The sequence below is a fragment of the Eumetopias jubatus genome, unplaced genomic scaffold (genome assembly GCF_037043125.1).
Source record: "Eumetopias jubatus isolate StellerSeaLion01/CBP00866 unplaced genomic scaffold, mEumJub1_p1.0 scaffold_13, whole genome shotgun sequence".
Lineage (NCBI taxonomy): Eukaryota > Metazoa > Chordata > Mammalia > Carnivora > Otariidae > Eumetopias > Eumetopias jubatus.
The window spans coordinates 29,092,860-29,117,699 of NW_028274819.1; the positions used below are offsets into that span (position 1 = coordinate 29,092,860).

At 34.2% G+C, this 24,840-nt stretch overlaps 1 protein-coding gene across 1 annotated transcript in view; it reads right to left on the reverse strand.

Moving 5' to 3' along the window:
• The window catches only part of ELP4 (elongator acetyltransferase complex subunit 4), a 244,084-nt gene that overhangs the window by 172,403 nt on the left and 46,841 nt on the right, over window positions 1-24,840 (reverse strand). The window contains exons 4-5 of the mRNA XM_028087751.2: window positions 9,511-9,642; window positions 1,911-2,050 (exon numbers count right to left, since the gene is read on the reverse strand). Coding sequence (XP_027943552.1) covers window positions 1,911-2,050; window positions 9,511-9,642 — 272 coding nt within the window. The remainder of the gene's footprint in view (window positions 1-1,910; window positions 2,051-9,510; window positions 9,643-24,840) is intronic.

The following is a 24,840-nucleotide window of genomic DNA, read 5'->3' on the forward strand; positions in this document are numbered from 1 at the left end:
CAGAGAGAGAGAGCACAAGTAGGCAGAGTGGCAGGCAAAGGGAGAGGGAGAAGCAGGCTCCCCACTGAGCAAGGAGCCCAATGTGGGGCTCGATCCCAGGACCCCGGGACCACGACCTGAGCCAAAGGCAGATGCTTAACAAACTGTGCCACCCAGGTCCCCCTAAATATGTTTTATTCTTAAAATATTAATTACAAAAGTAACACATTTTTAATTTACTTACATTATACTTAATAGACACTTTATATTTTTTTTATTTCCTTAAGTACTCCATGAATGGAGGCAATATAGCATTATAGCGAACAGAATTTTGAGTCAGAAAGAACTGACTTTGAATTTGGGTTCCACCATTTACTACTTGAGAAATCAAGGAGAAATTATTTCCCAAGCCATAAAAGTATATGTATGTCTGGTTTAGTGAATGGCAAAAATTAATACGATTGATATATTGATTATAGTATAATCAATATAATCATTCAAACTTAACAAAATATTAGTGATGTAGGTAGGACAAATGGTATCCCCCTACCCCAATTTTTCACAGATATTTATTTTCACTGAATTTAAGGGAATTCCCAAGGTTAACGGTAGGATGGACTCAGTCAGAACTCAGATTTCTTTATTTCTTTATCAGTGCTCTTTCCTTCATAACATAGGAAGGTAAAGGCAAAGGACAGCAATGCCTCTTGAAGCAGTAAAGCAAAAAGAGAGGGATCTGATTTAGGTTAATCCTGGTTCTATCACTTAATAGTTGAGCCTCAAATAAATAACTTCTGTGAATTTCAGTATCTTCTGGAAAAGGGGAATACATACTTTGTTAAGATTCATACAAGGATTGCACTAGGTAACAAATGTAATACATAGCGGAGTGACCGACACACACAGAAGTCATTCATTAATGGTTGCTATTAACACTAAGACATCAAAGCACCACTTTTGGTAAGTCTCAAGCCACAGAATGGAGAAACCATAATGAAGTGAAGACTTTTTGTTTTTTGAAAGAGCTTTAATAACAATAAATAGGATAGTCTTCACGAAATTCTCAAGTAATATTCCTGGAAAGAGACTCTAGATTTGTAAGTCATGTCAGTTCACAACTTCCTGTATTAAATCTCCATGTAATAACTCATCTCACTTTGAAAATAATTGTTTTACAACATGAAAGAAAAGAGAGGCAACAACCTATTTCATGGATTACTTTCCTTGATTCAACTGCAGTAAGAATTGAAACTACATATTCTTAACACTTTATAAATTATTCAATGTCAAGTACTGTAATTGACAGAGTTTTACCTTAATAAAGTTAGTAGCACTATAAGCATGTGTTGGTTTAATATTTAAAACTCTTCATGATAAACTCAAAAAAACCTCTGAATTCTTCCAAGGCAACCTAAAAAAATACAGATTGCTGTATTTACAGAATAACTAGAAATAGAAAGCCTTAATAAATAAAATATTGGAAAACATACACTTTCTGTTTATTTCTGAAATAACACTTACTGAAAAACAGCAGTACTTCATACTATTTTCACTGCTATTATTATCAGTAAGTAGTATTTAGATATCTATCTGCATTTAGGGCTAAAAGACCCTGATTTAAAAACTATTCCACATTTTCTTGAAAATAAAAAGAGCAGGTATTATATTTTTGGTATCTAGACTTTTCAAACTGCAAATTAAGAAAAACAGCACATCCAACAGTTACAGGACCAGAAAAAGAAAACCACATATAAAGAAATATTATAAAACATATGTACAATTCAGGTTACATATTATATAGAAAACAATGATTATTAGGATATGTACCTTTGGTTATGCATTCTTTCAAAGAATGTGGTAAAAATGCATTCTGTTAACCTACGAAATGCATTCTGTTAACCTGTGAAATCAGAATTAATCCATTAACTTACCATGGTTCTTTATTAAGAGTTGAAGATAATTTTTCTGGAAAAAAAAATCCATGCCATTTTGAAGTCTCAATTAGTTCGCGTGGCATCCTTTTTGATGCATCATAATAGTGACCAAATCTTGAAGAAGATACTGGTCCAGACTGTTAAGAAAAGCCATATTGGTTGTTAAAAAATTACCGTTTTTTTTTTTTTTAAACTACAGTGTATTTGAACTACATTCAGAAAAATACTGATATATTTGTGCATTTTAATGCTGACAGGAAGAGCTTATATACACGGACTTACTAAATTTGAAAGAAGCATACAACTTTTATTATTTTAAATAACTTAGAAATTAACCTTTTCCTCTCTCATGTTTCTTGGCTGCTAGTGGTTCCCTAAATTTGATAAGAATTCAAACACTTCTTTGCTTTTCTTACTGTATACCTTCCTAAGTTAAAAAAATTTAATATACATGTCTTAAGTATTTTTTAAAGGTTCCAGGTTTAAATGACAAATTGAATATGGAATTGCTAAGAACTAATGAAAACTTAAGCCAATGAAATCATTGGTGAGGGGCCCAAAAGAAACTAGCTATTTAAATATATTAAACTGAGCATGATTTAAAAATTAAATTCTCACAAGACAGTGTGTGTGTGTATATATATATATATTCAAAATTTCTTACAAATTTAAAATTAAACTTATAGTATAAAATGTATTTGGGTATTCCCGTTGGGAACAAGGCACGTGCTTAAAAGGGAGAATGTATACAAACTACATTAGATAAATCAGAAACCTGACATAACATTAGTTCATTGATACTTCCTCTTTTGTGCTATTATCAATTTCTCCAACAAACTATCTTTCTCATAAGAAACTCTAGTAACTATTGATGCTGAATTTACTTACACAGGATAGTAAAGGCCTAGTAATAGAACATTCTCATTATATTGCTTTGAATGGACTCTGTGCTGATTCAACATATTAGAAATATATATACACCTCTGTCCAGAGTTGAACTACTGACAGATTCCACCTGGCAATAGTTTCTAATCTAAATTTACATAATTTTCACTGTCCTGAACACTACAAAACAGACAAATTTCAGAACATTCAACAAAACAGATAATCTGCAGATAATCTGCAGAAACAGAAGAACTTTATGGAGTGAGTTCTTTATTTTACTAAGTAACTGACAACTTTGCAATTTAGATAAACCGACATTTCCTTGACACTAGATATTTGCATTTTAAGACTTAAAGGATTAATATTCTTAAACTGGATGCCTACCAACATAAAATTATACAGTAACATAAAATAAAAGTAAGTGAAGTCTAATAGAAATAGTATTCTCAGATTCAGAGTCTGTGGGTTTGGCCTTTATTTTCTAAGTAAAATGACTGTTCACCCCTCCGTAAGACACTGTTTATTTTCATTAATGAAAGAGACCTATCAATCAGCTCAACCTAATGTTTTCAATACAATATACATACAAGTATGGTTCCTAAAACATGATTTATCTATTTACCATGGCAGTATTAACAAATAAATTATGAGATATTAAAGTACGTTTCTTAAAAATAGGGTAAAGTTTTTAAATGCAAAGTTATTAGTATAAAGCAATTTAAACAAGGTCTGTTCTTTGGCCTATAATCTATTCTTTATCCGGATTATAGTTCAGAATGTTTTTACTGCAATCTCTGCTAGAGCTCATCTTTTTATTGTGTAAGTCCAAGCCCCCTTAATGTTTTAGAAAGGCCTTGACTAACTGAACTTTGATCTGATGTCTTCATTGAGAAAAACACCAGGTTGCCCATTTCAGATGCAAATCCTCCTAAGGCCCAATAGAATTTAGTAAAGACAAGCAAAAAAGAAGAAACAAGAAGTTTCCAGGATCCTCTTTGAGAATCCTGGGGCACACTGGTGTCCTTAATCCACGCTGCTCCATGGATTAAGGTAGGTGATAACCTTTCCTGATTCAAAAGAATAAGCAGAGTGCCTACAAACTGGGTGGAGACTAGGATTTGGTAATAATAAAACACCATGCAATAAAAGCTTGGTCTATGTCAGAAGCCTCTGAAAAGGCCTCAATGTACCACATTCCCAGGCCTAGTAGGGAAGCTTGCAAAAGCCTACCTGAATCAAATAAGCATGAATAATCTATTTTAGCAGACTGGCCATGGGGAGAGAGAAAGAAAGAGAGACTTTTCGCTTCTTTTAAGTTTGAGTTAATAAATTTATTAGTGCACTGAAGGTTCTTGAAGTCTTGGGCACTCAGAGAAATATGCTAAATTGCCAAGAAGCAAAGTATGCTTTTTAAGTTGCCGTCTCTATTAATGTTTCTAATTATAATATTAATGTGATAGAAATCTCAGATTTGGGATGAATCAAGGCAGAAAATTGATTTCATGCTGTGACAGTTTACATATAGAACACAAATAATTCATTAAAATGTAAGAATAAATTTGGAAGCTTTTCTTATTACAATTAAGTTATTAATTTTTTTTAGAAATTAAGAGTAAATATGGCAACTAAAATCTTCACCAGGTAGACAATAAAAATTTTATTAATGTTGAAAAGCTTTAATCCTTCAATAAAAATGAAAATGGAAAAATAAATATACCCTTATAGGAAAAACAATTTTGTAAGGTTTTTTTTTCTACCCCAAACACAAAGCATTAAAATGTAATCAGATTTTTTAAAATCCTGTGAAATCTTTTGAGGCTTAGAATTATAAAACAAAGACTTCAAATATTTTCTCTGAAAAAAGATAACTAAATGCTTTAAGTCTGATAATACTCTACAAAAAAACTGTCAACTCCACAAAAAAAAGACACATTAAAAAAATCAAAATATCATCAATAACTAGTCAGTTTTACTCAGTTTGATAAGAACATGTTGCTTTAGTTTTACATTAAAAAACTTCCGTTTCACAGTCACAGACTAACCTTTACCTCTGTCAACTGTGGAACACAGAATAATGGAATGGTTCAGTAAAAATTTACTATGATAAGGGAAAACTAATTCTGATGAAGGGCCAGAAAGAGCACAGAACAATAAAACAATACCATCCCTCACCTTCAGTATGTTAGAAAGAAACAAAACTTTCAGACAAAAGCTGCACCACAAATAAACAGTCTAAATAAGACATTTTCTTATTATTGTTATCATTTCTTGTTTCTCAGTACGGCATAATAGAAAGCAAAAACCCACATGGTTAACTAACCACTTTGAGCCTCAGTTTAACCACCAATAATAACTATTTTGTTAGGCTGTTGTGAAAATATAATGCAATACCGGCAATGAATATTCTGTAACTGTAAAGCACTACATAAATGGTATTATTACTGTATCATGATTCACTAGAGAATCAGAAGATCTACCACTATCCTTTGTAATTACATTACCTCATTCGAAAAATGGTATCTGTTGTCACCTGCAATATGCACACATCAAGCAGAAGGACTACTGTGGCTGAACCACTAAGACAGAAAGCCAAAGTGTAATGAGGATTTAATATAATAAAGATCTAATACACTACCATGAAGTGGTAGAGCCACTGTAGGCTTTGGTAATAGAACTATATACAATATTGAAGAAATTAGGTCTCAGAATATGTTGTAAGCTACCAATTGTTGGAGTGAAAAGGGAATAGGATTGACGATTGGATAGGGAAAAAAAGAACAGACCCACCTAAGAGAGAAAATCAAAATCACAGGCCAAGGGAAGGGGGCCTTTGTAAAACTACACACCTCTCCAACTAGAAGCAGCACTGCATTATACTTTACTGAACTACTGTTACTGACTTAGGTGTGTGTATTCCTATCCTTGTCTGCATTCCCTAAGTGGGAATGTGACTACACTCTTGGGAACTGGTGGCAACTTACAATAAAAGGTATCTCTGAAAAATGACAAAGCTAGTTTTGGACTACTTGTTTAATCTTTGCTCATAACAGTTTTAACTATATTTTGTCTCAGGTAGAACACAGAAAACCCAGGGTTTTGTTGTTTTTAAACTAATAATGGCAAAGTAAAATCTAGATTTATAAAGTAGATGATATCAGTCTTGACAAATCCTCATGTATAAAATTTCTGTGACAGGCAAATATACATGATGGTGACATTTCAAAGAAAAGCAAAGAAGTCAGAAGATTCTATTTTGTAAACTTGACAGAGTTCACTTACAAATACCAATAAACTTAAGTTTGACCACTGACGGTACATTCAAAATAAGCTATTATTTTACTTGTATTAATTAATGCAACTTAACTCAGTTTTGCACTTAATTCACATACTATATAATTCATTCACTCATATATTCAACAAATAACTATTGAGCACCCACTATATGCCAGTAAAACAAGATATTTGAAACCCCTTTCTTTCACTGAGCTCACAGCCTAGTAGGAGGAGATAGATGATATTATCTGGTAGGTGATGATATATGCCCTGAAGAAAAATAAGACAGTGAAAGGAGATGAGAGAGAGAGAGTGTGTTTTTTTTGTTTTTTTTTTTTTGTAGAGACTGAGAAAAGAACACATTCCCGATTAAGTGATATTTTAGCGGAGAACTCAAGAAAATGGGAGAGTAAGTCATCTGGGAAAGATGATTTTAAGAAGAGCAAGGGTTTATGTGTTAATATGTGACCACTGAGAAATTTACTTCCATAGAGAAAATCAAAACAACTGCAGGCCACACCACACTCTAGAAAGAAGAGTGGAATAAGGACTATTCACTTATATGTAAAGGGGCCAGGAATAGCACTCGTAATTATAATACATAAAGAAACAATATAAGAAACAAAGAACTTTTGCCCCAACTTTAAACAGATTTTGTAACAAGCAGTAAAAAATAAAAGGCTTAAAGTTTCAGTTATTTGCATCTTCATTGACAATTTCACCTGAAAAATGTTAGTGACCAGTGAAAAAACTAAAACATAGCTGAGATTAGAGTGAAAATAAAGTAAAGGCAAGATGCAAGTGATTTATATAACTACAACTGGACTGGCATATTGTCTCTACAAGAAAGCTAAATTTAACTTAGAACTTCTGTTCATTATTGACTTTCAGAACATACCAGTAGAAAAATTAGAATATAGTCACTCTTTACAAAAGAGTCACCATTAAGCTCAGGAATTTAAATGAAACTGCCAGCTCAAAGACATGAATGAAGTTCTTTGCCATTAGGGTTCTCAAGTACTAGTCCGACATTCCTTGTCTGCTTTAATCTCTATCACTCTACTCACATTTTCCTAAGCAGAATAACTCCATTTATTCTGGCCTCATACCCAGTTCTCAATCACATCCAAGCTAGGCTATGCCTGCAACAACTGGCTACACAGAGCTTCCCTCTATTTTTTAATACACATGAAATGATATTCAACTGTATACATATACTGTAATTTACTTAACCAAGTGTTTCCTGATGGACATTCAGTTTATTTCTTATCTTTTGTTATTAAAAATATGCTACATACATAGATCATATATTCATTTTACATATGAGTAAATATATTCATAATGTAAATCCCCAAAAGGATCAAAGGGTATGTGTTTTTTTGTAATTCTGAAGGATACTACCAAAACACCCTCCACAGAAATTGTACCTATTTACATTTCCACCAGCAAAGTATGAAAGTACTAGTTTCCCCACACCCTTGATAATTTAGTGTCTCACCAAACATTTTAGGTTATTGATAACCTGTAAGAGAAAACTGGCAGGTCAGTGCATTTTTTTTTTAAAGTATTTTATTTATTTATTTGACAGAGAGAGGGAGACACAAGCAGGGGGAGCGGCAGAGGGAGAAGCTCCCTGGGTGGGGCTTGATCCCAGGACCCTGAGACCATGATCTGAGCTGAAGACAGATGCTTAACCGACTGAGCCACCCAGGCGCCCCTGCCAGTGCAGTTTTAATTTGCATTTCTCTTATTGTAACTGAAGCTGGGCATCTGTGTTTGTATGTTTAAGGGCCACCTAAATTTCCTTTACATATTTCCACCCATTTTAAAAATTGGGTTGGTAGACTATTCCTTATTCATTTTAGAAGTTCTTTGTATATAAGGAAATTTTATTCCTTATTCTATCAGTTGCAAATAACCTTGCTTTAGTCTGTAGTTTGTTCACAGTCATTTAAATCACACTTAAAAATCTTATTATTCAAATAGCTTTCCCATCTAAATTAGAACAGTTTATCACTGCTTAATATGTACCTATTATACCATAGTTTATACTTAATAAACAGGTGATACTCAGTATTTGCAGACTGTATAAGTGTATAAATACATTTATCACACACCAAATATTTATTGGGTATTGGGCATTAATATAGATGCTGGAGATATGAGAGAAAATAAAACAGGCTCTCTGCCCTCATAGAGAATTCTGTCTGATGGAGAAAAGAGTTATAGCAACAATTACCTATAAAATAATGTTAGAAGTACTTTAAAATACATGAAGAGCTATGGACACAAAAATAAGAAACGAGATAATTATGTATGAAAAGCTGTCATAGTAGTAATATTTGTACTTGGAGAAGGCTGAACTGGTGAATAAGAAAGTGAAAAGCATTACTAGCAGAAATATAAGCAATTTACAAGGAGCAACTCTCATAGTGGATATAGTATTTTACACTCACACAGAAGGAGACTAAAAAGTAGGCTTGGATCAGGTTGTATAGATCTTATATACAATCTCAATAAGTTTGTATTTCATATTGCAGGCTTATAATTACAAATAGGTTTCACCTCACATACTAACTCTCACATATTAGCTGGTAGTGACCACCCTGAATATTGCAGAGAATTCTAAGGCGTTGTCTAGGCTTGGCAGAAGGGTTCTATGATTGACAGTCGGCCATGCATTTAGGAGGAGGCAGTGGAAACAATATATCAAATTAGGCATTTACAGTTAAGGAGTGTTACAAACGTATCTGTCCTTGGGGAAGGTAACAGTGATGTCACTGTAGAAGATGGAAGGGTAGGCTATGGGTATTGTGTCTTATTCAGATTAGAATTTCTCTCTTTTCTACCAATATGATGTCTGGTAGACATTAAAGTGTTCTGAAAAATAAGTAAACAAATAAAGGAGCTAATAAATGAACAGAGCCTTCACCAGGAGCAAAGTTCATAAGCTTTAGTGGGCAGATTTACTGACATTTGTTTTCTCAGAAATTTTCCCTTCACTTCCTATCTCTTAGTATATACTGGACAGATGAGGTTATCAGATAGTTGAGTTTGAAAATATAATGATAGAAAATGTATAGGAATAAAAACAGTAATTCCAAAGAATTACCACTTAGGCTGATTATTTACAGGTAACCAAGCTGGATAGAAATAGATTAATGAGTTCACTTTTCCTGGCTTGCAACCCTAGAAAAAAAGATTCTATATGGAAATTATGGAAGAAGTGAAATCTATATTGGTAAAAAAACAATTTGCCATAATTTTATTTTTTTAAGAAATATCATCTTGATAAAATACAAATAAAATATCTAGTTATTTCAATAAGAAAATATATATTGTAGTGCATTTTAAAAATAACAGGTATACCATAAAAGATTCTATAAAATGAAAACAAATACATTTGCAAATTTTAGAAATAATTTGTATGTTGACTTGCCTCCATCTTGGGTAATAACTGGTAACGCCAAGCTATTTTTATCTTAATGTTAGAGTCTGGTGTTTGATGATTACATATATCTTCATCTAAGTCTTTTTTATAATTATCATCAAGTAATGGTGCAGGAAGTTCCTAAGAAAACAGAATGACACATTATTGAACATCTGTGATTAAAAAATGTGACAATTTTCTTAAATCATAATATTAGCAATACTAGAACTTTCCAAGACCTTGATGCCTCAAAACTGATCAAAGCATACAGTCATGATAACATGGCTATTTCTAAAACAGAGGAAAATGGTATATATAATAGTGTGAAGTTTTTTTTAGCAATGAGCTAGAATTTAAAGAAAATATTCAAATTTTTACACTATCAAAAACCAAATGCTACTGCAACAAGAGGTATGATCTCTCTCTCTCTCTCTCTCTCTCTCTCTCTATATATATATATATATACACACTTAAAGCAAAGTCTGGAATTAGCATTTATGTATTACATGTAATTATTGTTATGTCTGCTGCAAGGTAAAAATAAGGCATGTGTGCAATCTGTTTACTGGTTTGTGATACTAGAATTCAAAAAACTCATTCACCTAAATAATCAGTGAAGTAACAACAATAAGACATTTATTTTGCCCTTATCAAATGTTAGTTTTGTACCTGAAAGCCTATGTCTCTTCTTTTAACAATGAAGATAGAATTTAAAATCTCATTAAGTAAAGAGACACTGAAGTCCAATTTTATCTTTTCTTTTCTGGAAGCTGACCCAGGGAGTAGCTATAAAAAACGTGTGTGTGTGTGTGTGTGTGTGTGTGTAAAAATCATAAAGATAACATGGGGTGCTGGATTAGTAAACATAATCTTGTGCTATGACATAAATTAGTCTAAATTACAACTTTTACTTTGCAAAATCAAATTTATTTATGCTTAGAATCATGTCAACTAATCAGATGGAAAATACATTAACCATCATATATTTTAGTTATCTACTAAAAGGCCTCCAAACAGAACCACACTTTAATTTATGCTGGTATCAGAAACTAGTTATATCATTTATTTATTTATTTATTTTTAAATGCAGATAAAAATCTCTCTCTTTTTTTAAAGATTTTATTTATTTGACAGAGGCAGAGATAGCGAGAGCAGGAACACAAGCAGGGGGAGTGGGAGAGGGAGAGCAGGCTTCCCACCGAGGAGGGAGCCTGATGTGGGACTTGATCCCAGGACCCTGGGATCATGACCTGAGCCGAAGGCAGACGCTTAACGACTGAGCCACCCAGGCGCCCTAGTTATATCATTTAAACTCTGAATCCATCATCCCAGCAAAGCATTAGTATCTTATAAAATATAAAATAACTTATGTTTTCAATGGAAATAAATATTTGTGAGGCATATGGTATAATACAGTATAGTGGTTATGAGTTTGAATTCTACAACCATATTGTTTAGGTCCAAATCTTGACTTTACACACTAATAGCTGTGTTTGTGGTTACCTTGACCACATATGGGACCTCTCTGTCTCTACTTATCATCTGAAATATAGAGATAACAGCATTCATTTCATTGGGTTTCTGTAAGGAATAAATGAGTAAAAAATGTGAAATGCAAAGAATGGTGTTTGCTGCATGTTAAGCACTTAATAAACATTTGATTATAGGAATTTAGTCAAATAATTGCCTTAACTTAATACTCAGAGCCATATATTTTGAGTTGACAATAGTAGGCAATGTATTGAGTCATTATATTATACACCTAAAAACTAATAAAACACTGCATGTTAATTATACTTGAATTAAAAAAAAAAAAAAGGAAATATCCAGTGCAGAATGTAGAAAACAGGAACCCAATAGTCTTCTTGAGTTGAAGAGACAAGGTAGGAGTTCAAGGAGGCCATGTGGCAAAATACAGGGGAAGAGAGGAGCACAGAGAGAGATCTGCTCCAGAGATCTGTAGAGGCAATTCTTTTTTTTTTTTTTAAGATTTTATTTATTTATTTGTCAGAGAGAGAGCACAAGCAGGGGGAGCAGCAGGCAAAGGGAGAAGCAGGCTCCCTGCTGAGCAAGGAGACGATATGGGACTCAATCCCAGGACCCTGGGAACATGACCTGAGCCGAAGGCAGACACTCAACCGATTGGGCCACCCAGGTGTTCCTGTAGAGGCATCTCTTGAGTACTGATCAGCACATGGACATAAGGAAACTACCCAAAACTGGTGAGAGAGCCACTCAAAAGGAGCAAGGTAAACAATTTCTACAACTCACATAGAACCAGAAAAAGTCCATAGTCTCACCAACCAGAGCGGAGAAACCTTGTAATTCATGGACCATTAAGTAGTGAGGCAAAATCAGCCCTAGAAAAGAATCTGCTCTGATTCCACCTGACAAAGCTTAAAAGTAAGCCTAATAGTGATCAAACGGTTTCCAAGTAACTTTATTGAATCCCAGAAATGAACTCAAGAATGTTTGCAGGAATGTAAAATATCCAGCACTCCACATGTTAAAATTCACTATATCTGGAGCCAATAAAAAACTTACCAGGCATGAAAAAGAACAGGAAAATATGACCTATAAAAAGGAGATGCAGCAATGATACAAATATAGTTAGACTAAGACAAAAATCAATTATAATTATAGTCCATGTGTTCTATAAAGATTGAGCATATAGATAGGAAAGACTTTTTTTTTTTAAAGATTTTATTTATTTATTTGAGAGAGAGATTGAGAGAGAGCACATGAGAGGGGATAGGGTCAGAGGGAGAAGCAGCCTCCCTGCCGAGTAGGGAGCCTGATGCGGGACTTGATCCTGGGACTCCAGGATCATGACCTGAGCTGAAGGCTGTTGCTTAACCAACTGAGCCACCCAGGTGCCATTTTTAAAAGACCCAAATGAAACTCTAGAGATGAACACTTCAACGTCTGAGATTTTTAAAACACACTGGACAGAAGGAACAGCAGATTAGACATTGAAGGAAAAAAGATTAATAAGCTTCAAGACATAGAAAAGAAATAATTAAAAAAATATAGCTATGACAAAGGTATAAAATTTTAAAAAATTACAAAATCAAACTTCCCTACAATAATCATTAAACAGCATTCCCAGCATAAACTTATGTATATACATGGATATGCTAGACAAACTACTTCAATCAAAATAGTAGATATTAAAATACTATTAATATTTGAAAAATTAACATTTTACTTTATAAAACAAAAATGAAGTAAAATTGAAAGAATTGTTGAACTGATCAATGATTCTTTACTTTGAGCGATATTATTTCCTGACACATTCCCTTCTAAAATTAGAAATGTGATTATGAAGCACATTAAGATGTTGGAATCACTATGCTCCTTTTTATGGGTTTCAGTTTTCAATGAAATCAGTTTCTCTTTCCTTCTCTCCTATAAAAATGAGGAAATTAGCATGTAGCACTTTCTCCCAGCCCCAGGTTTAGTTTTCTCCCCTATTATTTTTATGTTGTCAAGGTTTATAGAATTGCATTCCTGTCTGCACCACACAGAGTTATTTAGTTTTAGGGTTTTTTTGAAATGGATTTACCATGGGTGCTTTTAGCACAGTTCTGCCATTCTTGAGTTTTTAAAAAATTGATACCTGCACTCATTTAACAGTGCCAAGAAGGTACCAGGGATGAAGCAGTGAGTAAAATAAACCAAGTCTCTGCTTTTATGGAGGTACATTCTAGAAGGGTAGTGATATAAACTTAAAAAAAAAAAGAGGAAAGGAATACAGAGTAATGGGAAATGTTTACTTACATAGTGTAGTCAATCAAGCGCTCTGTGAGGAAGTAAATACATGGATCATATTTTCAAATACTTTTTTATTCAACCAATACATTGGTTGTATATATTTCATAATATTTTTACTAGCTTAAAAGCTGGTAGACATTGCTGTTGTACTGTCTTTAGACAGGGAATGATGCTGTGAAGTCTGAAGCCTTCCACTCTTGTAGGTGATTTGCTTTTTTCTGACTGAACGAGTGAATAATTCTTCATCTTTGCAGTTTAATAACTTAAATGGGCTGTATCTATATCTCTTGCTTTGTATTATTTCTCCCCTGTAACACTGAATGTCCCTTTTAAGCTGAAGATCTCAATTTCCAATAAAATTTTTTGTGTCTGAGGTTTAAAATTATTTTTCTGTTCTACACTGAACTAGAATATATCCTTATTGATATAAATATCATGTGTACCATTGACAGTTGTAAAACGTCATACAGTGAACAATTTAAATGTTAGATGAATAAATGTTTTCCTGTTTTCTAGACCAGCCCTGACTAACAGAAATTTCAGTGATGTTGGAAATGTTCTATACCTGCCCTGTTCAATACACTAGCTACTTAAATTTAATTTTATTAAATATTTTCCACACTGTAATTATAGTCTCACTTCTTGTTTTAATCTCATTTTTCTAACCGCACTGTGACTATTGCCAAGTCTGTTTAATATTGGGTAATATTATTTAAGTCAATTTGTATTTTTAATTCTGCAATTATCCTTTTTATCTACTCATGTTTTCTTAAATCTCATTTTTGTGATATTTTATTGAACTCTTGTTCTTTTTCTTGTTTTTGAACTCATGTTCTTATTAAACTCTTCTACAAATCTTTTATGAAGGAATTTCCTTCTGTTCTTGGATTATTTTCTTCCAGACTGAGTTTTTCCCTCTAGCTAAAGTTTGAAAATTGAGTATTTTGCTATTCACGTATTTTTCTGTACCTTAATGTTAGGAGAGCTTAGGCAAAATTAAATGCAATCTTCATTAGAAGTCCTGGACTCTTTATTTTCTTATGAGATTTCATGAAATGCCAACTTCCTGTGTTCACATCAGTTGATTCAGTGAGTATTTTATCCTTGTTTAGGGAATGATATACTATTAGGTTTTAGATTATAAACTCAAATCAGTGTTGTTTCTGAAACATTTGCTTTAGTTTGAGATCATTAGCCCTAATTATCTTTTTAAGATTACGATAATTCTTTGGTTCCTAGGTGTGAGGATGAAGAACATTGAATGGTGACTTTTATTTGGACATGGACTTTATAAATTTATAGCATTGGGTTGGACTCTGACTCTTGTTCTATTCAGTAAAACTGAATTTTTGGAAATTTTAAATTACTTTTTGTTTGGTAATGTATGAGAGGCTATGATACAAATTTAGTACTCTGATATCTTAACCCCAAACACAATATTCAATAATTCTAAAGGAATCTTTAGGAAAATTTCAACCAGAAATAGAGTAGGTAAATATATACCCACAACTCTGCCATAAGAGAACTAATTGAAAATTCTGTTTAGAACATTTCAAACATATAAAAACTGTCTTCTTAATATATATTGGTCTAGGGGCATCATTTTACAACTTAATTAAATCTATAAATTATAAATTATTTTAAATGACTGATTCTCAATTATTTTCCTGCCTTTATACATTTGCAAAGATAATGTAATTCTGTCTATATATATATATGTATACACACACACACACACACACACACACACACACACACACACATATTTATTTTAGAGACAGAGGAGCATGTGGGGGTTAGGGGCAGAGAGAGACAGAGAGAGAATCCCAAGCAGACTCCACATAGATTGTGGAGCCTGAGTTGGGGCTCAATCTCAGAACCCTGAGATCATGACCTGAGTTGAAACCAAGAGTCAGACATTTGGCTGACTGTATCACCCAGACGTCCCCCATCAGTATTTTTTATTGCCTTGTGGGGGAAAGGATAAAATCTTTGTAATGTTAAAAAAAAAAAAGTTTGAAGATTCTGATATTCTTAACCTTTTCTCCTGCTCCACAGCCTTATAGTCAGAGTGAAGAAGCACTGATTTTATTCTGAAATGAGGAAATAAACAAAAATTTAAATAAGATGTTACAGGGGCGCCTGGGTGGCTCAGTTGTTAAGCGTCTGCCTTTGGCTCAGGTCATGATCCCAGAATCCTGGGATCGAGCCCCGCAATGGGCTCCCTGCTCCGCGGGAAGCCTGCTTCTCCCTCTCCCACTCCCCCTGCTTGTGTTTCCTCTCTCGCTGTGTCTCTCTTTGTCAAATAAATAAATAAAATCTTAATAAATAAATAAGATGTTTTTTATAAAACCTTAAATTCAATGAATTTATATCTACCTTGCAAAATCTATTCATTTTAGACATGTGTAATTGTTTTTCCTCAATTGTCTTTTTTGCATTAAAAATACTAGATAGCAATTAAAACATCTGAATTAGTTTTATTAATCAGTTTTTAACATTTTTTAAAAACCTTTTATTTTTAATTTTTTTGTAAGTAGGCTCCATGTCCAGTGTGAAGACCAAAGGGGGGCTTGAACTCACGACTATGAGATCAAGACCTGAGCTGAGATCAAGAGTTGGACACTCAACCGACTAAGCCACCTAGGTGCCCTTGTTAACAGTTGTTAAGATATAGAATTATTTACAAAAACCACTGGTCTACAATTATGTTACTCAATAAATAGCCCCAATCCACATGTGGCTATTTAAATTTAAGTTTTTATTAATTAAAATTAAGCAAAATGATAAATTCAGTGCCTCAGTTGCCATATTGCTCAATAGTCACATGCGGCTAATAGCTACCCTATTAGGTGGTGCAGGTAGAGAACATTTCTGACATCATAGAAAATTTTATTAGTTAGTGCAGGTCTAGAAAATGGGAAAATGTATTTATTATTCATCTAACAATTTAAACTGTTTACTGTGTAACTGTCAATGACACACTTTACAGTTATATCAACTAGGATTTTAAAAAAACATCACAACTTAACTGTTTAAAATTAAAACCAGATTTTTCAGTACCTAAAATAGTTGTATGCCTCCCTGTCCTTCCAACACTGTCCTTTATCTTGTATCACCTACAAAAAAAATTTTAACACTATTTTTTTCACTATATTCTTTCAACTTAGAAAAATCGTACCCTAGAGGGATGAGTTAAATAGGTGATGGGGATTAAGAAGTGCACTTGTTGTGATGAGCACTGGGTGATGCATGGAAGTGTTGAATCACTATATTGTATACCTGAAACGAACATAACCCTGTATGTTAACTAACGGGAATTAAAATAAAAACTTTAAAGAAAGAAACATCTCTTCACCATAAAAAAAAAAGTACCCAACTATCCCTTTAAAAATCAATATTTATTGGACAGCAATTGATTTTAAAAGTGGTAAATGTTCAACAAAGAAAATTATAAGATACAGAAACATAAAAAAGTAAACAATTACCTATTAATCTACCACCTAGGAATAATAACTCTGAACATATTCAAGTCCTGCCCTCCAGTCTTTTAAAAAATATATGTATAAATACTACAAAACTCATATTGCCTGTTATGCACATGATAATGTATAGTATTTGTATTCTACATTTAAAAAAAAAGATTTATTTATGTATTTGAGAGCGTGTGAGAGCACTTGGTGGGGAGGGGCAGAGGAAGAGGGAGAGAGAAACTTAAGCAGACTCCGAGCTGAGTGTGAAGCCGGAACCGGGGCTGGATCTTAACAACCCTGAGATCACAACATGAGCTGAAACCAAGAGTCAGCTACTTAAGCAACTGCGCTACCCAGGCACCCCTACATTTCTACATTTTTAACATGATATTGTGAGCATTCCCACATTTCAAAAATAAGATTTTCAATGGCTGTATAATATTAAATTACATGACTTAATTAAAATTCAGTTTATTATTTCCTTATTGTTGGACCTTTAGGTTGTTTGCAGTCTGAGAATGCTATGATAAATGTTGTTTATAACATAAGGCCTTGCATCTCAAATTATTTTTTTTCTATGGGATATATAAAACACCTAGAAAATAATAAAGAATAAGATAATAAATATAAACACCACAGTTTCTACCACTTGGCTTTAACAAATCCTAACAACTGGCATACCTGCAGAAAAGACCAGTAATTTCAGCAAGCAAGGAGCAACACACCTGTGTCAAAGTAGAAGGATTAGGTGAAAATCTTTAAAAAGAGCCCTCAGATCCCCTATTTTCCACTAAAAGCCAGGATACTATTCCTCCCCAACTGTGTAAGACAAATGGATAGGTCAAATCAGACAAACTGGAAGTAGGAACATGATAGAGGGCAGGGGTGACACATCATATTGAAGACAGGGTAACTTATTGAAAGTCTTCATACAGAAGAGTGAGATACCCCCAGAACCCCCAACACATGCACATAGTTGGCTCCCACTGCTAGCCTCTGACAAGGCCAGAAGCCATTCTTAAGCAGAGCAGGCAGGAGATCAGATTAAAGGAGTCCTCCCTGGAGAAATTGACAAAATTTAGGGAAAAGGCCTTTAGAGAGATACCACTAGCTAAACTTACAGCAAACCTATCAGATCACAAGTTATGTGTCCAAATACACAGTACTTCCAACTAGCCTTCTAGTCCCTTATTCTTCAATATTAAAAGACAGCCAAGAATTATCAGATATTTGAAATAAGCATCTAATATGGAATTAAAAGACAAGACAAATGAGCAGGAAACAGAAACCTTGCCAGAAACAAAAACTTCAAAAAGAATAAAAAGTAGTATCTATTATATGAGATGATGTGTAAAAAAACACTTGAGTAAAAGGAAAAAGAAAAAAACCTGAGTTTCTAGAAATTAAAAATGTAATAGAAGATTAAAAAAAAAATGACCAGAAGTTCTAGAAGATCAAGTTGGTCAAATTCTCAGAATAAAGGAACAATAATGATAATAATGACAGCAATGATAATTAAACAAAAAAACAAACAAACATAATAGTTAATATTTTAAAGTGCTCTCCAACTGCCAGGCATTATTCTAATTACTTTATACAATTAACATATGTAATCTTTAAACAATCTTAAGAAGTAAGCACTATATTAAGACCATTTTATAGATGAAGACATTGGAGCATAAAAGTTACGTTGTTGAAGGCCACAAAGTAAGTGAAAGGCAGAACAAGGATTCGTAATAGATAGTTTTATTCTATCACTGCCTCTTTTTTTTTAAAGATTTATTTTAGAGAGAGAGAAAGAGCGTGAGTGTGGGGGAAGGGGCAAAGGGAGAGAGAGAATCCTCAAGCAAACTCCCCACTGAGCGTGGAGCCTGACACAGGGCTCCAATCCAGGATACAGAGATCATGACCTAAGCTGAAATCAAGATTCTTGGCTGCTTAACCGACTGAGCCACCCAGGTGCCCCTATCACTCAGTCTCTTAACCATTATGCTATACTACCTCTTAAAAAGATAGAAAATGAGAGAGAAAAGAAAATATTTAGAGAATTAGTCCAGGAGGTTGACACCAAAAAGGATTTCTTAGAGAAACAGAGACAATAGAGGAAAATATCAAAGAAATAATCTAAGAGAAGTTTCCCAAAATGAAAAATGGGAGCTATAAAATCTGAGTATTCAAATTATGAATGAAAATAGACATACACCAAAACACAGAATTCTGACACTTCAGAACAAGAGGGAAAAAGGAAAATACTGAAAAGCTTCCAGGATCTGGACTTTTCAGAGAGGAAGTTATGTTCAGCCTACTAGTCTGTATTTTACCGAAGTAATGTTAAATTTGAGAGTGAAATTAAGACAATTTCAGACATGCAAAGTTCAAAATCTCTACCACCTCACACCTCTATCTCCATTCACTCTCAAGTCACCAGAGGATGTACTCCACTACCAGCAAAGTCAGAGCAGTTCTTAGGATGATGAAGGAAAGTGCCAGAATAATAACTGTGTAGGTATGCCTAGAGAACAAGTAGTCCAGTTGGAGTAGAAGGATGGAGGAGTCTAGGGAGAGGATGCTTAAACACATTAAGAGTCATCTATAAGCCAGGAAGAGTCCTCCACAGGAACTAAATTGGGCAGCACCTTGATCTTGGACTTCCCAGCCTCCAGAACTGTAAGAAAATAATTTCAATAGTTTAAGCCAGTCTATAGTGTTCTGTTATGGTACCCCAAGCTTACTAAGACAGATTTTAGTACAAAAAATGGGGTTCTGTTGTAACAAATACTTAAAAATTTTGAAGTGGCTTTGAAATTGGGTAATGGGTAGAGGCTGAAAGAGTTCTGAGATGCATGCTAGAAACATGGATGTTAACGGAGATTCCAGTAAGTCTCCAATGGAAATAAGAAATATATTATTAGAAACTAGAGGACAGGCACTCCTTGCTATAAAGTGGCAAATAATTTTTTTAAATATATTTTTTAACAGAGAGACAGCGAGAGAGGGAACACAAGCAGGGAGAGTGGGAGAGGGAGAAGCAGGCTTCCCGCCGAGCAGGGAGTCCGATGTGGGACTCGATCCCAGGACCCTGGGATCATGACCTGAGCCGAAGGCAGACGCTTAACGACTGAGCCACCCAGACGCCCTAAAGTGGCAAAGAATTTGGCTGAACTGTGTTCTAGTATTTTGTGGAAGGTACAACTTATGAGCAATAAAACTGAGTATTTAGCTGAGAAGATTTCTTTTCTTTTAATTTAAATTCAATTAGCCAACATACAGTACATCATTAGTTTCAGATGTAGTGTTCAATATTTCATGAGTTGCATGTAACATCCAGTGCTCATCACATCTTGTGCCCTCCTTAATGCCCATCACCCAACTACCCCGCCTTCCCTCCAGCAACCCTCAGTTTGTTTCCTATAGTTGAGGGTCTCTCATGGTTTTTCTCCCTCCCTGATGACTTCCCATTCAGTTTTCCCTCCCTAGCTGAGAAGATTTCTAAACAAAGCTTTGAAGGTGTGACTTAGTTCCTTCTGACTGCTTACAGTAAAATGCAAAAGGAGAGGATGAATTAAACAAGGAATTGTTAAGCAAAAAGAACTAGAACTTGAAGATTCAGAAAATTCTCAGCCTATATTATATTGTAAAAAACGAAAGCGCTTGTTCTGGAGAGAACACTAAGGGTATGGCTGAACAACCATTTGATAAAGAGATCCTGGGTGTGACTCATGGACTTAACCAGTCATCTCAGCAGAAGCCAGGAATAGAGATATTATACCAGCAGAAACACTGCCAGTTTGAACTACAGACAAAGCAGGATGGAATTAAGGAAGGCAGTTGGACTTCTTGGATTTTACAGGCTTGACCATTGAACAATTTGGCTTCAAACATGAGCTATCCTGCAAAAAACAAGGGTAGAAAAGATCCCAAAGGTGATTCAGAGATGATCTGGTTGCCACTCCTACCACAGGCGCAGAGCCACCAGCCTGGGGGGTGGGGTGGGGCATGGCTGCCTCAATCTTGGTTTCAAAGGGCAAGACTGCAGCCCAACCAAGTCATGTGCGTGGTGTTCTGTCCAGCTGAAGGGGCGTGATGCTGTCACCCCAATAGGCCTAGAAGGCAGAGCATGGAACCAAAGAACTTTATGGAACCAAAGAAGTTTATTCATGAGCCTTAAGATCTAATGGAATTTGCCTTGATAAATTTTGGACTTGCTTAGAATCTATCACCCCTTCCTTCTTTCTGATTTCTCCCTTTTGGAATGAGAATGTCTATCCTATGCCTATTCTATATTGTACTTAGAAGCCCATAATTTGTCTGGTTTGACAGGTTCACAGGTTCATAGCTGGAGAGGAATTTTACCTCAGAATGGACCATGCCTCAAGTCTTATCTATACCTGATTAAGATGACAATTAGATGAGATGTTAGACTTACAGTTGATGATGGAATGAGCTAAGACTTTGGGGCTAGTAGGCTGGAAGGACGTGAATTTGAGAGGAAAGACACAAACATTCAGTCCATAACACAGTTTATGGCACACAGTAGGCATTCAGTAAATGTTTGATGGAGAAAGAAATGATGGCTAGCAAATCTCTATTTTTTAGTCATTGCCCCAATTTCTGAGCCTAGAGTTTTACCTGCCTTCTGGATATTCTATTTGAATGTTCGTCTGCATGTCAAACTCAAAGTATACTCAATCACGTTATCATCTTTCATTTTTTTTCTCCCTTTCTCTCAGCTCCTCCACCTCCTTACTTTCTCTACAACTATTTTCTCATTCATTCCAAACTAGCTAATTCCTCTCCTGGCTCCTGGCAGAATCTATCCATAGAACTCTCAGCCAACTCTTTAAATTGCTCACAAAGAAGATAAAACTGTCCTTTGAACTTTATTTCATATTATTGTCTTACAAAGTGGACAATGTGTGCTTACTCAGGAAGTCCTACGATTTCTACCTCCAAGTCCTTAGGACTGCTGTTTCCGTTGCTTAAAGTGGTAACTTTTACCTGTGGGTATCTAATAAAATTCACTTGATAGAAATGAAAGTATAATTTATCTTAGCGGTGGTTACAAACTAACTCATTAAAAACAAAAATTTCTTTAAAATAACATAAAATGAACAAAGGAAATAAGTTCATAACAATATAGAGAGGAGATGATATGAGCAAACCACAGATCAATGAATTTGACAATAGCAACAGAAACTATCAAAAACAAAGGACAGAGGGAAAAATAACTGTGGAAGAAAAAGAACAATTCTAGCCAACTTTTTCATATAAACTGACAAGCTAAATTTAAAATTTATATGGAAATGCAAAAGCTAGATAATAGACATAACAACTATGCAAAGGAAGAAAGTTGGAGGACTTAAAAATACCGGATTTCAAGACATTATAAAAACGGAATGATGAAGTCCATATAAGATAGACACATGGGTCAATGGAACAGAAATGAAAGTTGAAAAAGAGACCCACATATTTATTTATTTGATTTCTACATAAATGCCAAGGCAATTCGATAGGGAAAGGAGGACAACCAATTCTCAGAAAACAATAAAGGAGAAAACCTTAGTGATATGGGGGCATTCTAGGAGTCAACAAACTGGCCTGTGGGCCTGTTTTTGGAAATAAGTTTCATTGGAATTTGCTTAAGAACTGTTTATGGTTGCTTTATTGTTACAATAGCAGAATCAAGTAGTTACAACAGAGACCATATGGCTTGCAAAGCCAAAAATATTTACTATGTAGCGCTTTAAAGAAAAGTTTGCAAATATTTCTTAAATAGGACAAAAATATAAAAAATTGAGGTACTGGACTTCATAAAAGTAAAAAAATTAATGCTTTTCAAAAGACACTGCTAAGAAAGAGGCAAGCCATAGGTCGGGAAAAAATATTTGCCAAACATATGTTTGATAAAGGATTTGTATCCAGAATATAAAAAGAACACTTATAAATCAATGATAAAAATACAATCAAATAAAAAATGGACAAGAATTGAATAGACACTTCATCCAAAGATACATGGGTGGCAAACAAACACATGAAAAGATGCTCAACACCATTAGTGATTAGTAAAATGCAAATTAAAAGGACAATGAGATATCATTATATGCACACTAGAATTGTTAAAATAAAATTTAAAAAATGACAACACCAAATGATAAAAAGGAAAAAAGGCAAGTGGAATTCTTATACACTCCTGGTGGGAATGTAAAATTGCACAGCAACTTTATAAAAGCTTGGAAATTTCTTTAAAAATTGAGCATTTACTTTCAATATGACCCAGCAACTCATCTCCTGGGTGTTTACCTAAGAGAAATAACAATGTATGTCCACAGAGAGATGTGTAGATGGATGTTCATAGCAACTTCATTTAATAGTCAAAAAGTAGAAACCACTCAAATGTCCATCAACTAATGAATGGCTAATAAAAGTAATAAAAGGAATCAATTCTATTGATACACATAGAAACATGGTTAATCTGAAAAGTATGCTCAAAGAAGCCAGATACAAAATACTATATACCATATGATCCCATACATATGAAATTCTAGGAAAGGCAAACTATGGAGATGGTAAACAGGTTAGAGGTTGCCAGGGGCCAAGTGGTAGGCAGAGGAGATTGACTGCAAATAGGCACATTTCTGAGGGGATAGAAATGTTCTGTGTTATGATTGTGGTGGTTACACAACTGTATACATTTATTATGACTTAATTGAATTGTACATAAAATTGGTAAATTCTATTATATATAAAACTATATGCCAATAAAGCTAATGAAAAAAACCATAAGCATAAAACAAACATGGCTGATTATGGATACATATATGTATGTACTGTTTGTTTGGAAGAATTCACACCAAACCCCTAATAGCAGTTAACTCCTCTGAGGGTAGAAGAAGGGGGTTAAATGGAATTTGGGACACAAGAGTTGCACTTTATTTGTGATGTAACTTGTAGAAAAGAGAATGTATACTAACTGTGAATTACTTATATAATCAAAATTTAATTTAAAAAAAATCAAAGTTTTTAAACATTTATGGAGCAGATGACATGGTTTTCAAACTGGAAAGATATATGAAGAATTAAACCAGTTGAATGGAAAAAAGACCCATTGAACAGATTGTCATGCCCTTTCATAATTTGATGGATAAGGGTAAAAGCCTGAAATTTAAAAGGGGGGTTAATACACGACTTACAAATGAAAAAGAAATACATTAGCATCAGATACAGCAACCCTGGATTTTAGAAAACAATGGAACAGTGTCTTCAAAGTATAAGGGAAACTGTTATTGAAATTTCTGTTGAGGGGGTGCCTGGGTGGCTCAGTGGGTTAAGCGTCTGCTTTCGGCTCAGGTCATGATCTCGGGGTCCTGGGATAGAGTCCCGCATCCGGCATCGGGCTCCCTGCTCAGTGGGGAGTCTGCTTCTTCCTCTCCCTCTGCTCCTCCCCACAACTAGTGCATGCTCTCTCTCTCTCTCAAATAAATAAAACCTTTAAAAAAAAAAAAGAAATTTCCATTGAGGAAAATTATTAAGTGTAAGCACAAAGTACATTTTTTAGAAAGTATATAATATTTCAAAAGCTTACCAACCACAAACCTTTTTTAAAAAAGTATTTGAGGTTGTAATTCAGCCATTAAAAAAAGGAATCCAAAAAGAGGTAGAAATAATAAAAAATTAAAAAAACTGGTAATGCCTTAATAATAAAATGAAGACTTATATATCTTCTCTCATCCAGAAAATAAAAAGGTAATTTTATTTTACAAATCCGTAGAATGGATGTCATCAAAAATACAAGAGCTAAAAGTTGGTGAGGATTTGGAGAAAAGGGAACCACTGTGCATTGCTGGTGAAAATGTAAATCGGTACAGCTACTATGGAAAATATGGAGGTTCTTCAAAACATTAAAAAGGAACTACCATATGAGCTAGCAATTCCACTTCTGAAAGTACATATCAGAAAGAAATAAAGCCACCATCTTTGAAGACATATCTGCACCCCCATGTTCCCTGCAGCATTCTTTACAATAGCCAACACATGGAAACAACCTAAGTGTCCACTGACAGGCGAATAATGAAAATTTGGTATATATACACAA